General features: G+C 45.0%; 1 protein-coding gene across 2 annotated transcripts in view; it reads left to right on the top strand.

The window, feature by feature from the left end:
* NDRG3 (NDRG family member 3) overlaps nucleotides 1–15,303 on the top strand; it is a 63,598-nt gene that overhangs the window by 29,806 nt on the left and 18,489 nt on the right. For both annotated transcript variants that reach the window (XM_082292807.1, XM_082292806.1), the window contains exon 3: nucleotides 3,858–3,893. In XM_082292807.1, coding sequence (XP_082148933.1) covers nucleotides 3,858–3,893 — 36 coding nt within the window. The remainder of the gene's footprint in view (nucleotides 1–3,857; nucleotides 3,894–15,303) is intronic.

Raw genomic sequence — 15,303 nt, 5'->3', positions numbered from 1 at the left:
GATAGACCACCACAGTTCAGGTAATTTTGGAGTCCTGGCCAAACAGTATCTCATACCCATACTGCGGATTTGCCAAGGCTGGGCAGCAATTGAAAAGGTGATCCCATTCCTGACCTGGTGTAGCTGTAGAACCTCTAATAAGTTTCTCCTTGTTAGAGAAATGCTGGATTGTATCCTGTTTTTTTTGGTGGGGGTTGTTTGTTTTACTTTTTTTTTTTAGTATTCTGTCTTAAATGATCCTTTAGTGTTTTGACCCCTAAAACAGCTCTGTCTCCCTGGATTTAGTAATGGAGAGTCATCTCCTTTTAATGTGTGCAGAGCCCAGTTAGAGCAGTCCAGATTCATGCAATACTGAGACTTTGGAAAATCATTGTATTGCAGCAGCTGTTTAAGTCTTTCACTCTTGTCTTCTGTGGGCTGGAGAAGAGCCATCTGGGCTCTGGGAGAGCCCGGGCCTCACTGAATTCTGCCATAAACTGTTGTTGAGAGTGCCTAAGTTCATTACAGGCATCCCAACAAGATCTAGCATCTTATATCTGCAAACTAATTATGATTATGAGCAATGTGGTTTGGTCACTTTCCATAGCTCACAGCCAAGCCTAATGGTGTGGGAAGGAGTTCCTAAGGCTTTGCTGTTTGATGGCTGACATCAAGAACTGGCTTGTGCTGCCAAAGGGCTGTGGTGCTTTGTCCACTCACTGTGTGCTTGCAGAAGACTGCATCATCCCCCACAAAATGGGTGAAATCTCTGAAATTCTGCTGTGTTTTAGTCTGTACTGATAAGTTTTTGCTCATTTCTTTAGCGTTCTAGCATAGCTGTTTAGTATATGTAAAATCTAAAAACTCAGCTGAAATCTGCAGTCCCGGTACCTGTTCTGACAGACTAGTGCTTGACTACTGGGCTTCCACCATTTTTAAAAAAACTGTTTCCTGGAAGGGTGAGTCTTGAAAGTACAAAATCAGTGTAGATCAGCAAATGAAAATATGGAATACAGGCCTTGAAGACAGTTTGTAATTTCAGAACAAGAGATAAAACATTTACAGAAGACAAGCTTGCTAAATACAGTGGCCCAGATCTTGCTCGTGATTCTCCTGGGATTTTCTATGTTTGAATTCAGCTGGGTAGATTGCCCTTGCTTCAGTCAGCTGACCTAAGTAGGAGGCATTGAAGCATGCCAAATTGACGTGTTTTTCACTTTATAAGTTTCCACTGTTTCTGTCAAGTATTGCCGGGTCAGCCCCGTCCAGTGGTGTGGTGTCAGTTGTGGTTCAAATGCTCACCCAAACAGAACACCCAGTGGTGTTAACCATTGCACAGAAAGGCACACAGAGGGTAGCTACTTGCTTTCCTTGAGTCAGTGTTAAAGTTACAGGACGTATATAGTATCTCAGTAGGGAGAGATATGAAGGGTGGCTCCAGAACCATCCTCAGTACTGTATGGGAAGAGAAGTATGCTGTGGCTCTCCTTTTCACACTTTGTTTTAACAAAAGGAGGGCCTCAGGGAGCAGCCACCTCCAAGGTCTGGCCCTTATTAAGGCTTTGAAGCTTGAGGGAATACATGTGTGCTTTTTAGACATAGTTTATGGAGCATGAGGGTGTGGCACAATAACCTGTTATTCTGTGCAACTATCAGAGTCCAAAATCTATTGAACTGGCAGTTCACTAAGGTTTTTACAGACCAGCCCACTTTAAACATAGGAGTTTGAGCCAGCATGGATTAATGGCCAGAAATAGCACAGTAAAACTCTTAAGGTGCTAATGAGTGTGTGCTCATGAACTCTTCACATACATAGGCTGCTGTACACAGAGAAGGAGCTCTGGTTTCTCAAACTCTGAAACCAGTGGAATTACCTGGGAAGTGGAAATGGGTCATATCTTGTTCACTTGTCTGAATGGTAGATAGTGCCACTGTGGACCACTGAGTCCTGGCTTTGTTTTGTCTCAAATCAGCAAAAAGTTACAAGCTTGACTTTTAAAGAATACGAACTCTGTTTTGTTTTTGTGTAACTTAAGCCTAATATCAAGTGCAGGGAAGTAAAATACGTAATGTTTGTTCACCTCATTCAGGCTCACTAAAATGCAGTGACTTTATACTGGGGAAGTAAAGAAACTTCAAATGTTCCCATTTAGTTGAAAGAGAAAAAGAGAGTATTGCCTGATCAGAGCAAGTGTCCCAGTGACACTTCATTATTCTGGCACCTTTGATTCCTGTTATTTCAGCCTCAGTGAAAAGGTTACTGAAGTGCCAGAGCCAGATTCAGGAGATGAAACAGGCAGCCCTTAGGCTGGGTTGAGTCAGCCCAGCCAGCTCTGTGCTTTGAGGTGCAGCCATGGCACCTTCAGAGGCCTGAAAAACTTGACTTAAAGTTTCTCAAGTTAAGACAACGAATAAATGGTTTAAAGTCAAGTTTTCGGTGTGTTAAAGTCAAGTATGTGAGAGTCAGGGCATGTCAGCTTCTTTTGCCTCATGGTATACCTTGACAACAAGCAGCCCAATTCAGAGCCTCATTCCTTGCTTTGTGTCATTTCCTCCCCACTCGCTTGGGGAATCTCAGACGTTACCAAGTACAAATTCAGATCACCTTCTTTTTTACTTAGCATGCACCATCCAAATCCAGTGCTGGGTACAGAAGTTTCTCCTTGCTCCATAGAGAAATGGGTGACTGAACTGACCTGCTTCACAAGCTGGTGGTAGTGTCAGAAATCTCAATTAATTTCAGGGTCTCAAACTGAAATAAGAGGAGACTGCTTTTTATTTTCTTTTCCCCAGTCCTGAGGATTTAGTGGGTTTTGCTATGTCCTGCTCCGAACATTGCCACAGTTCAATACTTAACACAGAGGAGGAAAGAGGGGAATGGATTCTTAAAACAGATTTGCAGATACCTCAACTTAAATATCTCAAAGTGCAGAATGTAGGTAGCAACCCTTGTTCTTGCTAACAAGGCAAGGGGAGGAAGACATGGCCATGTGTTCACACATGGAGAGGAATGAGGGTGCTCAGCCAGAAGAAATGTTTGGAGTGTTTCTGTTGTCCATATGTGATCCTAGTTTTCTCCTAGTACTTTTAGTACTAAGGTGCTATGCCTAAAACACAAAAGCTAGAATGCTATCTCAAGTGGTTTGCTCAGCCTTTTGCTGACAGCTCTCAGTGATGTAACCTACTGTGTGGTCAGAGACAGTGTTTCACAAAACTCATGGGCACACAGACAAGTTCCTGCAGACCTTCCAACCTGCAGGATGCCAAGTGCGTGCTGTTACTGACTGTGTTCACCTGCATGCATGGGGTCACGTTCTGGGAAGAGTCAGTGGTGAGCTGCTGCATGCAGTTCCCATGCACTTGGGTTTCAGGAGCTTGCAGGTCCCTGTGTCTGTCACAAAATGATCCCATGCCTGCAGCAGTGGCTGCACAGGAGCTGACTGCATGGCTTGTTTTCTTGCACGCAGTACATGAGATCCCAGGAGTAGTCCTTTAGGATTTTTGCATCCAAATTGTTAATGGACACCAGGAGCAGACAAAACCCAGACCCATATGCAGCCCAGCTGTGGCCAATGTCCTTCCTATGTGCATCTGTCCCTGCTTGAACACTCTCAGCTGTGCACACAGGTACTCACTTCCCTTAGCTGGTAGCCTCCTTACAGCCCTATAACCTTGGTATATAGGAATGGGCAGTTCTTGCATGGGGTTTGCTTGTACTGGTCTTGCATTTTGATGCTTACCTGACTGCAGCCAGTCTTGACTGTGCTAAAACAGAGGTCTCTATGGGAAACTTTCATGCTGTTGTTGGGGGTGTTTTGGGGCATTGTGCTGATTTCCTTTTTTCTTTTTTTTTCTCTTTTCCTGTTTTTTGTTAACAGAATGCAGCTCGCAACTTCCAGGACTTCGACTGTCAGGTAAGACCATGTGTGGGAGACAAGGATCGGTAGGGAATTCCCCATAGCTCAGCAGTAATGCTGAGAGAGATGGAAAAAAAATCTGAATTTTAATTTTAGCTCCTCTTAAGGTTTAATCAATAAGAGCTGGAATATGTCCAGTGACAGAAATTGCCCTTCACCCTTTCATGCTGAGCACCGTGAAAGTTCTGAGTTCTGAGGTGCAGACTGCTCTGCTGAGGCTACACAACATCTTGCAGGATGGCTTGTCTCTGGAAAAACAGTTTCTTGGAAAAATGCGGTATGCTGAAGAACTGCAGCTCTTTCATGTCCCATCTGGTTTGCTGGCTGGGAAAGGAGCTTGCATGTTCTACCTGTTTGTCTTGAGAGGAGATGGAAGTGACAAAGCTGCCCCAGATACAGCATGCTGCTTTGCTTGGGCCTGTTTTGACACAGCCATGGTTGTTTTCCAGGAGTTTATTGATGGTACAGAGGTGAGCCCAATGGCTCTGGTTGCCTTAGGAATAATCCTTTTGTAGAAGTGATTGCTCCACCAGCATCCAAGACAGAGGACACGCTCTGTGATTGGCAGAGCACAGCACTGAGATTCTGTGGGGCATTTTGTGAAGCACAGGCTCATTTCCTGTATCAGGTTATCCTGCTGCCTTTTCACAGAGTATGTGGGCATGCAGGTAGTGGCTGTTGTTCCTCTCTAGCATTCGCAGGCTGCTGTGTCTGTAGTGCTCTGCTCGACACAGGGCAGGTCATACAGCGCTGCTGACAGGGGCTGGCAACATCATGTGATGAATTTAATAGAAGTCTGTTGATGTTGGTGATTCCAGAAAACCATTTGCAAGCCTGTGCACAACAGCAACATAGTAAATACAGTCCTATGAAGGTAGCCTGTATTTTTTCCTTCTCTTAATATCAGACACTGATACTGTCCACCTTATGTGGGCAGGCACATGTCACTGTACTGCTTTAACTCAATTAATTGTGAGTTTTGGTATCTTAAAGCCTACAAGTATAAAAATCACTACTCTTATCACTTTATAACTTGAGTGTCTGATCTGGAAAGCAGCAATAGTGTTAAGCAATGTTTTTTCTTTTGAAATAAAAGTAGATAATGGGTTTAAAACACTTTCCTGTACCATCATGTCTCCATCTATCTGTATCTTCTCTGTTACCTTTAGAGGTAAAGTGTGCTCCCATGTGAGATGAGTAGTGGGTAAAAATAGGTGCAATGTCTTTGAGTAAGTGTTAGACAGCAGAGGCACTTCCTGCTGTGGTCTGTGTGCCAGGATTGGGAAGAATATAACTATATTGTGTATTGGCCTCTGCTGTCAGTCCTCTACTGACCCACCAAAGCTCTGGGCATGCCCATGCCCTGCCTGGCTGTGAGCAGCATGGTCTTGGGAGCCGGAGCAGAGTGGGAAGGTGGGGAGGACGCCCTGTCACAGAGCTCTGTGTGGCTGCTGCCTTTTGGCTCTACACTTCCCCTCAACAAGCAAAGCCTCTTTGTATCTTTCTTTAAACAAAGCCCCAGATCTGAAGCTGGGCAAGCCCCACAGAAACCTGGCACTGCAGCCACCAGCCTGCACACTCAGCATGTCCCAGAGCTGTGGTTGTCCTCTCCAAGGCTGAGCTGTGGGAAAAGCTGAGTGGTCTGCAGCCAGGGAGAGGTGCTCTGGGGACTACTAGGCTAGGAAGGACAGGCTTGTTGCTTCTCTGCTTTGCTGTAGATCACCAGTGAGCTGGTGGCCATGGCAACAGTTGGGCAGGAGGCAAGATGTTCTTTCCAGGAAACCATGTAATTCATGTAGTAGAATACTTTTTTTTAGCAAGATGTTAACATGGTGTCTCTCATGACTGTAAATATTGTCCCAGCCTCACCTTCCTCCAGCATCTCTCCCTACAAGGTGTAGTTTCAGGATACACCTGGCTTGACACTCCCCCGCATAATACTTGGAAAATACCCCAAGGGCTAGTTTAAATCTCTGAAATCTTCCAGAGAGGATGGATTGTGTGTTGGGTCCTTGGGTTTTCTGTCTCAGTTGCTAGTACCAGGAACAGTGCTTACACTTGGAGACTGAGCTCATATCCTGTGAAAAATTACTGCTGCTTTTGAATCTGGCAAAGCACATCTGGCTGCCACATCCAGGCCTCTGTGGTGTGACTTTACCAGTGTTGGAGGAATTTGAAGTGAAGAAGGTTGCCAGGGCTTTCAGAGGAAGGAAGATGCTCTTGTGTAGAGAAAGACTTAAAAGCACTGGGGCTGGGGCAGTGGTTTAATTTGTCCTAAGTTTCACAGGGAGGAAGAGCCTTAGGGAGGATCTCAGCTTGACAAGAACAGGCACAAACCAGCCACAAATTGATGAAGATTGATAACTGGAAGATGGTCTCCAGTTACAGTGCAGTGAAGTTCTCAATCAGCTTCCAATAGCAGCAATATCTGCAAGGGACCTGGTGGGTTTTAAGGCAAAAATTAAAGCATTTGTGAGATGGATTTTATTATCTTGTACAGTGTAGTGTTTGCAATATGAGACCATGGCATCAGTGATGCAAGACCTACATTTCAGACCTTTTTATTTTTCTAATAGTTAAAAAAAGCTGTTTTAAATGGAGTTAAAGCTGTGGCTTTGACTGGGGCTAACCACATCCTGAGCTGTGCTTGCAGGGCTGCAGGCAGTGGGGTGAAGGAAGAGGGTGGTGAGGGAAAGGTGAGCCTCTGTCAGCATTGTTGATAACCCTGTTGGCAGTGCAGGTCCAGTTTGAGCTCCCCAGTAAAAGACATTGATATATTGGAACAAGTCCTGTTTTATTTCTGTGTCTGTGTTATTCTGTGCCCTTGGCCATGAGGTCATTTGCTGTAAGTCCATCCCAGAATTTCACAGAGTATGCTGAGTTGGAAGGGACCCACAAGGATCATCAAGTCCAACTCTTAAGTGAATGGTCTGTATTGAACCCACCATCTCTGGTGTTATTAGCACCATGCTGTAACCAACTGAACAAACCTCAGGGTCCCAGCTCCTGCCAGTACTGACTGATGTCCCTGCCCTAGCTTTTCTGTGGATACAGCCAGAGTAATAGCCACCCTCAGTGTTATTTCTGTGGTGCCTCTAGACCTCCCTCTGGCTGAAATCTGGAGGTTCAAAATATTCTCTGCAGCTGGGCCATGCTTATGAATGGGAGTAGTGTTTAGTTTAATCCCATCTCAGGAGCATGTCATTAGCAGTGTCACTGACTCTAGGAGGTGTGTAGGGCCAGGCACACAGGTTCCCCACACTGTTTTCTGAATAGCTTTGGCATGTGTTACTTTTCAAGGTAACATGTATATTTAAGGTTTGTAAGATCTTTCCTTTGGTGAAAAGGGGTGATGCCATTGTGAATTTCTATTCATTTCCCCATGTGTTTGGTTTTATTTTTGAGTAACTTACCAGGATCACATCTGGGCAAAGCCAACAGCACAAGTTTCTGCTTCTTCCTGCTTCTGAAATTTGATACTCTGGGGTGAATGTGTGCGAGGAAGCTTTTTAGCTTTTCTGGTACAGCTGACTTCCAGATAACAGCTGTCCTGGTTTTTTTAAACTGTTTGTATCAAGCAACCAAAGCTAACCCTGATACATAACAGATTGCCTGGGCATCAGTTAAACAACCCTACATAATCTGGTAACTGCAGTGGAGATGAAATGGAGAGCTAGCATGGAGGCTTAGGGGTCTTTATCAGTATGAATTTAGGTTATTCTCAGAGCTAAAAAGTATTAACCTAAATATGAGACCTACATTTTACTTGAAAGCTGTATGAACCCTAATGAAGTCTAGGCTTGGCTTTTCCCAATGTCCATGGGCAGATGGTCAAATAAATGGTCTGGGATGCTGATGGACAGATGGTGTGGTGATCTGGGCTGTTAATAGAGCTGTGCCTGTGCTTTTATTATTGTCTGCAGACTCTCTGCAGCTTTCAGAAGTAGGTGTTCCGTCTCAGCCTACATCTCTCCCCTCTTTTCCAGATGATTTGCTTTAAATAGAAATGAAGGAATATGATGATATATTTGCAAAACTATCCAACTAAACCTGTGTTATATTTCAGTCTGACATAAGCTGGCATTTGATCTGAAGAGTTGATTTGATCATTTGAGCTGACACTTCCCCTCTGTTGCCTCCCACCAACGGGAAGGCAGAGAAGTGTTTGGCTTTCAGCACACTGTGCAGAAGCGGGCCTGGGGTGTGGAGATCGTCTGGGATTTGGTTGAGTATTTGCAGAAAGCTCTCAAGGAGAAGGAGGTGGGAATAAGTAAATCCAGGACATGCAGGGTTCATCTCAAACAGAAAAGACAAGGCATGCATAAACCCTTGGAGGAAAGAAATTAAGCTGCCTCGTATAAAAATGTGCTGTCTTGCTGGCATTTGTTGGAGTTTAGGATTCTTTTTGCTTTTGTTTCTTTCTCTTTAGGAATTCTCTCCCATATGTTCCTAAGGAACATTTATGACTGGATACTTAAGAGAGACAAAAGAAAGTTGTCACAGCTCAGGGGACGGGTGCAGCTGGCTACTCTCTTCACCTGGGGGTTTCTCTGGGAAGAGTGGACATATGGCGAGATTTGGGTTGGGTGAAAGGGTTAGGTGTAGCTCCTCGCTCTCTTGCTCTCTCAGCTTCGAAGGAGGACGGTTGGAGCTGCTGCTCGGGGGGTGGAATTTGGTGCTGCCGCCGGAGCCCAGCCCGGTCCTGCTTCTTCTGCTGTGGGTGAGCCTTTGCTCGTGAGAGCAGCCACTTAACTGGGACCTTATTAACACCCTACCTCACTAAAAAAAAGGACTTTCACCATCTGCTGGGGTGCCTCAGGGGAAAACCCTGGGATGCGGAGCCCTTTCCCCCTCCCAGGGAGCCTTTCCCTGCCCTGCTCCAGAGCCGGGCTGCTGCTGCCCCACCCCGCCAGGATTTTTTTGCCACTGCTCCGGGTGTTCGCTACACTGTAGCTCTGCACCCCCTGCCCTGCTGGATGCCCCATGCCCCGCAGTTCCAGCTACAGCTGCGGAGTTTCTGCTACCTCTTGCTTCCTACCCAGGGTGAGCCCGCCCTGCCGTTCCAGCCGCTGCTCAGAGGTTCCTGCTCAGCCCATGGTCGCCCTTCAGCCCGGCCGCCATTGCCGTGTGGTCTCCGAGCTGGCGGCACAGCGCCCCCTGCAGGCGCGGGAATCCCCGCAGCCGCCCTGCCCGGCCGGGAGCCACCAGCGCCCCTGGCGGCCGCGAGCGGAGCTGCAGCGAGGGGAAAGGGCTGCGGCCGGGAGAGGCCGGCCCTGGGCTCTGCTGCTGCTCCTTGGTGCTGCCGGCGCTGCTCTTTGTGTGCCTTGGCACCCACACACACAGCAGCAAAGAGCTGCTGCTCCTTCTCCCGTAGCTCTGCCTGAAAGCCCCTTCATTTCAAACTGATCAGAATCCGGAGGGAAGGGGGTCACATTTTCCATTCCAAAGGAGGTTCCCACCTTCCTTGGCAGACACCTGTCCTTCAAACCAAGACACATTAATGGAAAATGTGGAGTTACTCAGTTGCTTGTGCCCAGAGTAAAACACAGCACAATGTTTGCAGAGTTAATGACAGACCTCCATAATAATTTCTTGTCACTTACTGAAAGTGTCACTTTTCCATAAGCCCATGTTTGTACTGATTCTGTTTTGGAGAAGTTCTTTTACAAGTATGTAAACTTAAAAGTAGTTTGAAGCTTTTTTAATCTGCATTTTTGAAAGTTTGCTTATCCTTGCCTAGTCTCTTTGCTTTATTTTTACTTGCTTTGCAGTCAGAGAGGGTGTGTGCTGCTGAGAGGTTATTGACATATTCCATTGTGTGCATTTGCTGATGTTGGAGAGGTTAAATTGAAACTGTGGGGGTTTTTTAAGATTTTTTTTTAAGACAGCTTGTGAGTGCTACCCAGTGGCATTGAATACAAGATGTTTTAAGGCGTCTTCTGTTTACTGTGATGAAATCAAATAGAATGTTGGCACTTTTGAGGAAGGGTTTGCTTTCTCGTGTGAATAATGGGAGCTGTTCTCACCCGTATTTAAATATTTTGTCTGGCATATTGAGGACCATTGTTCCTCTGATTTGTACAACAAATTCTTTTGTTCAAAGTACTAGAGTGAAATTAATTAGAACACAGAAGATATTTTGATCTAGAAAGCAAGTCTATTTAATACCTGCTAGATTAAAGCTGCTCCTAATCTTATTAAAACTAGCATCACCACTAAAGTACTGGTTTTGACTTCTGACATCACAGCAAAAAGCACTGTACAGATAAAAATTATTAAAATAGAATTTTATTTTGGCCTCTTTTTTTTGCATTATTTTTGTTTCTTGGGAAGCTTTCCTCCCATCTGGTTTTCTATCTAAAAGCTCACTTTTCTGTAAAACTGCAGTGTTGAGTTCTGGAAAGTTTTAGCTAGCTGGACTTAGACTGAAACATGACTCTTATTTCTAAATGTATCTGCACAGTCCTTCCCTGGAGTTTAATTAAACATTAGTTTTTCTTTCTGTATTCTGTGACAACAGTGTGCCAAAGAGGTGATTATGCATTTGTAATACTTGAAGTTCCTGTACTTTTTATGTTCTTTTGAGTTTTTAGAGCAAAGCAAATGTATGTGCTTCAGGTTGAGCTGTTTCCATCCATTAGGCAGCACCCATTAATGGTATTTCACAGCAATTAATGAGTAACTGTACTGCCAGGTTTAACTCAATGCAGTGGTAGATCCCAGGGATGTGGAAAGTTTGAAGATGCAGAACACAGCCCTGCATTCTCTTTGTTAAGAGATTTTAGGATGTTCATTGTCTTCAGCAAGGTACTGAAATGCAGTTTGGGACATCATATTAGTAGGAAGACTGTCCTTGGCCCTTGGCTTACCTGCCCGGTTCCTTGAGGAATTAAGGTGATCTGGGGTCTAGCAGTCACACAAACTATTTCAGACTCACCTGTGTATTAGCACATTCAGATCTCCCTTGCGCGGGCCTCAGGTTTACAAAGGCTGCGTGTCTGCAGGTGGTGGCACCTTTAGTCCACTGCCCAGGGCATGGGAGGGCTAGAGGTTCTCTGTCCTGTGTGCAGTCTGTGGGGAAGGCTGTAGTCTCAGGCTGCCGTCTCAAAACAGCAGTGCAGAGTGCCCCCCTGCCAGCCTTGGGCAGAGCAGAGCTCCTCTGCCATGGTTTAATTCACCCTGAACTATTATAGATCTAGGCAGGTCCAGTTTCCTGCCTTAGATGGGGAAGAGGGGATCTGCTCTCAGAGTGGGAGTAAGAAGCACCTTGTATTCCTCAGTCAGTGCTGGGTGTCTTGATCATGACCGTGGATACTAGACTGGAGTGCAAGAAAGTTGTGGTTTTAACTGCTTTTTGTAGTATATGGGCAGGGCAGGAGATGGAAAAGTGCATCTTGCTACATCCCAGACATGTTGTCATGAATTGCTTACTGGTTTCAGCATTATGTGGTTGTAGGGGTTCATGATTTCTGCTTTGGGAGCGCAAACCCAGCCTGTCAGCCATGCTCGTGTTGTAGCTCTCTTGACTGAGTTTCTTTGACTGCAGAGCCAGTGTTTGTTCTCTGGCAGGATCTGTGTTTGGAAGTGACTTGCCAGTTCTTGCTGGCTGACACTGAGCATTAGCAAGGGTCACAGAGAGGCACTGGGTCCATCCTTCACCATCTCCTGCTTTTGGAACAGGCACACACAAATGCTTGTTTGTATATACAGCAACAGCAGCACCTCTGTCTCCTGATGCTTTTGAGTTTGTGTAAGCAGATTGCATATCTCATTCTTCTGCTCCTCTCAATTCTCACCCAGAATTTCTCTTATTTAAAACTTAATCCAATTACACAGAGTACTAGAAACCATTGCCTGCCTGCATAGATCATATTGTGTTTTCTATTAATAAGTTTCTGTTCTGTATAAAAATGAATAATTTACTTCAAGATGTTGCTTTAAATCTGATTTTGATTTGCTTCCCATGCAGCCATCTCTTTCAGCTCTACTATTTGCAAAATAATTTTGCACTGGGAAGGAGCTGGGAAGCACTCAGCTACCAGCTGCCTTAAGGTTGGCAGTATTATAATGGTAAGAGTTACCAGGTGGTGATGTTTTAGAGTCTTACAATATTTTTTTTCTTATTTTACAGGCATAGTTTATGGTATTGTTTTAATAATGTGTAGAAATTTGAGGGCAGGTGTTGCCGAGAGCAAGACAATGGAGTCTCTGCTTTAATCTCTCCATAGTTAATAGCTGGGATAGGCTGCCCCTGGAGCATGATGCAGTTGTTTTTCACCTTTGCTAAAATGGCAAAGATGACGTAAATAGGTGTAGCCACAGAGTCAGTGAAAAGGGGGAAGGTCTGCCCTGAGTAATCTGCATCTCCTCCACCTTACAGCAAAGTGGCAGAGGCAATTTTCTTTGCCTTAGGTGAACCAGGAGCTGCATGTCCTTAAGTTGAAACGTTTTTTTGGGGATGTTTCTAGCCCTATGCTACTACAGACATTCAGCAAGCTTGAGCAGAGTGCAAGCAGCTATATGCCATGCTGCTCTGTGTTCTCCCAGGCTTTAATGTTAAAAAAGAAAATTGAAGGGATTTCACAGATGTGTTCTTTATTGCCAGTTTCTAAATTAAATAAATCCCAATTTTTCTAAGGAATTAATTTTGATCTTTGAGCAGCTGCACATTGGGAGTAAAACTCATCTGGTAATGCCAAAAAAAAGAACTTAATAAATTAGTCATGAAAAGCACTGGTAATACAAATTCTAGTCATTAATCATTCCCACTGTGAAACAAATGGTTTCTTCAGCCTTTAATAACTTTTAAAACTTAAGCACTGGATCACACTGTGACCTGGGTCTGTGGGAGCATGGCTGGAATTTGGACTGCTACCTCTGCTGCCTGTGAGTTTCTGGAACTCAAGGCATTTAGCAGCTCTGGAGCTGCCTTTGGATGCCTCACTCCTTCACTCAGAATGTTTTTTCTCAATATGGGAAATTTTTGGTGGCATTAATGAAACTTCTCTGTCCAACCCTCCCGGAGCTACTCTGACAGTCACTCTTGTGCCACCTGAACTGGGACCAAGTCCCTGGCAGCTCACATCCCACACACAGTCCGAGTGGGTTTCTTACTGGCTCTACCCCGTGTTTTCCATAGCAGAGTCACAGACGTCCAGATCCCTAAGATAATTTAATCATGGTGCAACAACTAAATAACAAAGCAACAAAATAAGAGCTCGAGCTGATGCCTCCAAAGAGGGACGCCAAACAAAGGAACCCCTGGGCATTTGTCCCCTCACAGTCAAAGTGCAAGGGAAGTCTGAGGGTCCTCGGCTGCTGCAGTGTCTGAGTCTGGGTTCCCTCGCTGGGCCTCAGGTCCTTGGGCCCTTTGTTTTGCAAAGGGTCTTCAGTTCATGGCCTCTTGTCACAGGCTTGGGCTCCTGGCTCTCCAGAGCTCAACCTGCAGCTCTACTGCAGCTGCACCTAAAGCTACTGGCACTGAATGGATTCTTTAACAGGCACCTGTCAGTGGCACTGTCATTGTTTCCTCTCTGGCCAAAGGCAGAAGGTGGCAGTCAGAAATTTGAACCTTTGGCCACATGCCTACTTCTTTCCATAATCAGTCCTGCCATAGATGAAGGCTTTGGCAGCCAGAGTTGGGTGTGGGTTTTCCTCCTTAGTTTGAGAAGCATTCAGAAATGTTAAGAGCAAATAGAATAATGTCCCAGCCTTGTCTGCAAATCCCCAGCAAGGAATGCCTTCCAGCAGTTCTTGTTTGAGTTTGATCTCAGATATTTCAAAGCTTCTGTTGGGTTGTATTGTGTCACCTTCCAGTATCTGAGCCACTATGGTTCACACACGCTTCTGAAGTGCAGGGCTCTTTGATCAAGAGCAGAGATTCTCAGGAGCTGGCACCATATAGATGATATCAAAAATCACAGGGCTTTCAGAGATGATCAGTAGCAGTGGTGGTCTTTCTCTGGCCACTACATGTTTTCCTGCCCAAGCTCTACCTGAAGGTGTCTCTTAACAGTACAGCTAAAGCAAGGCAGTGCCTCTGCCACCACATGTGCACTTGCACTGCTCGCTTTCCATCTCGATGAGAGATCCTGTGACTGCAGGGCCAGTTGCTTTGTTTTCCGAATGTAGTGGGACAGTGAACCCAAGCCTGCACTCCTGCTTACAGATTTCCCTAAGACCATCAGCTCAATGGACATGCGGCAGGGCAGAGGGACAGGAGAAGGACTCTTTCCAGTGGCACTTCATCATCAAGTCAGCCAATCTAAGTTGCATCCATTACATGGTAACAACACTGCATTTTAGCCATAAACTTCTGTGGAGCAGCAGTTTAAGGAGCCCCAGAGCATGAGAAGCCATCATTGATGTGATTCTGAGGGCAGAAAAATGTGTTCTGTGCCTTCCAAGAGCTGTTCTGCGATGGGAACCATAATGTATTCCAGATCAACATCCTTGGGGAAAAGGAAAAAACTAACCAGCAAACCACAGAAAGCTTCATTAGTTTTGCACTCCAAGTTCAGAACAAAACCTGCACAGAAATAGAGAAGACTGTTGAAAATAAACTGAGCAGAGAGCAAATGCCCACCATCCATCACAGCAGAGACAAGGAATGGTGCCAGAAAGCCAGCATGACTAACAGAAGGGCAGGGAGGCAATTGTAAACAAAGCGTTTTTCAAAAAGCTAGAGAAAATGGAAGAGGTTATAAACTCTAGCAGATTAAATATATGAACAGAACAAAGCAGACAGAGGGGTTTTTTGAGAGATGATTTGCAAAGGGGAATAAAACAACTGTCGTGTTTCAGACCTGTCAAAATGGAACCTGGAAGGAAGGCTTAGGGCTAGTCATAGCAGAAAAACTCAACATAATTTTTTCTGCATGCAGGCTTGGCACAGAGCAACTCACAGAGAGTACTGTGCTGGAATACTCTTTGTGGGGAGTCAGCACAGACCCTGCTTTCACCCAGTGCCTGCTGCAGAGGCTCTACAAAAATAATATTTATCCATTTGTAGCAGGTTGCCAGAACTGGAAGTATCAATCCAGGAGTTTTAAATAAGTTTAAATATTTGAGGTGTTAAGTGAGAGGTTACGCTCCTCTATTGAAGCTGCCATGGTGCCCAGTGATTCACCTGTCAGACATTTTATAAGACAGGTCAGAATTCAGAGGAATTCTGGGAATTCACTGACCGGCTATACAAGACAGACTGATAAAATTAGCAGAGTATAGTGGATGAATTACACTGATAAGTATTAGGGAAGGGTAATGTAAGTTTTTTAATGGAAGTCCTGCTCTGCAGAGCTGTTGGAATCCTTCAAAAGAGTCAGTAGTGATACAAATAAAGAGAATTCAGTCAGTGCAGCCTACTTTGGATTTCCAAGAGACAGGACCATGAAGAGTCTTGAGACAT

This window comes from Coloeus monedula (assembly GCF_965178545.1).
Source record: "Coloeus monedula genome assembly, chromosome: 17".
NCBI lineage: Eukaryota > Metazoa > Chordata > Aves > Passeriformes > Corvidae > Coloeus > Coloeus monedula.
This window is presented reverse-complemented; position numbering and strand designations above follow the sequence as displayed.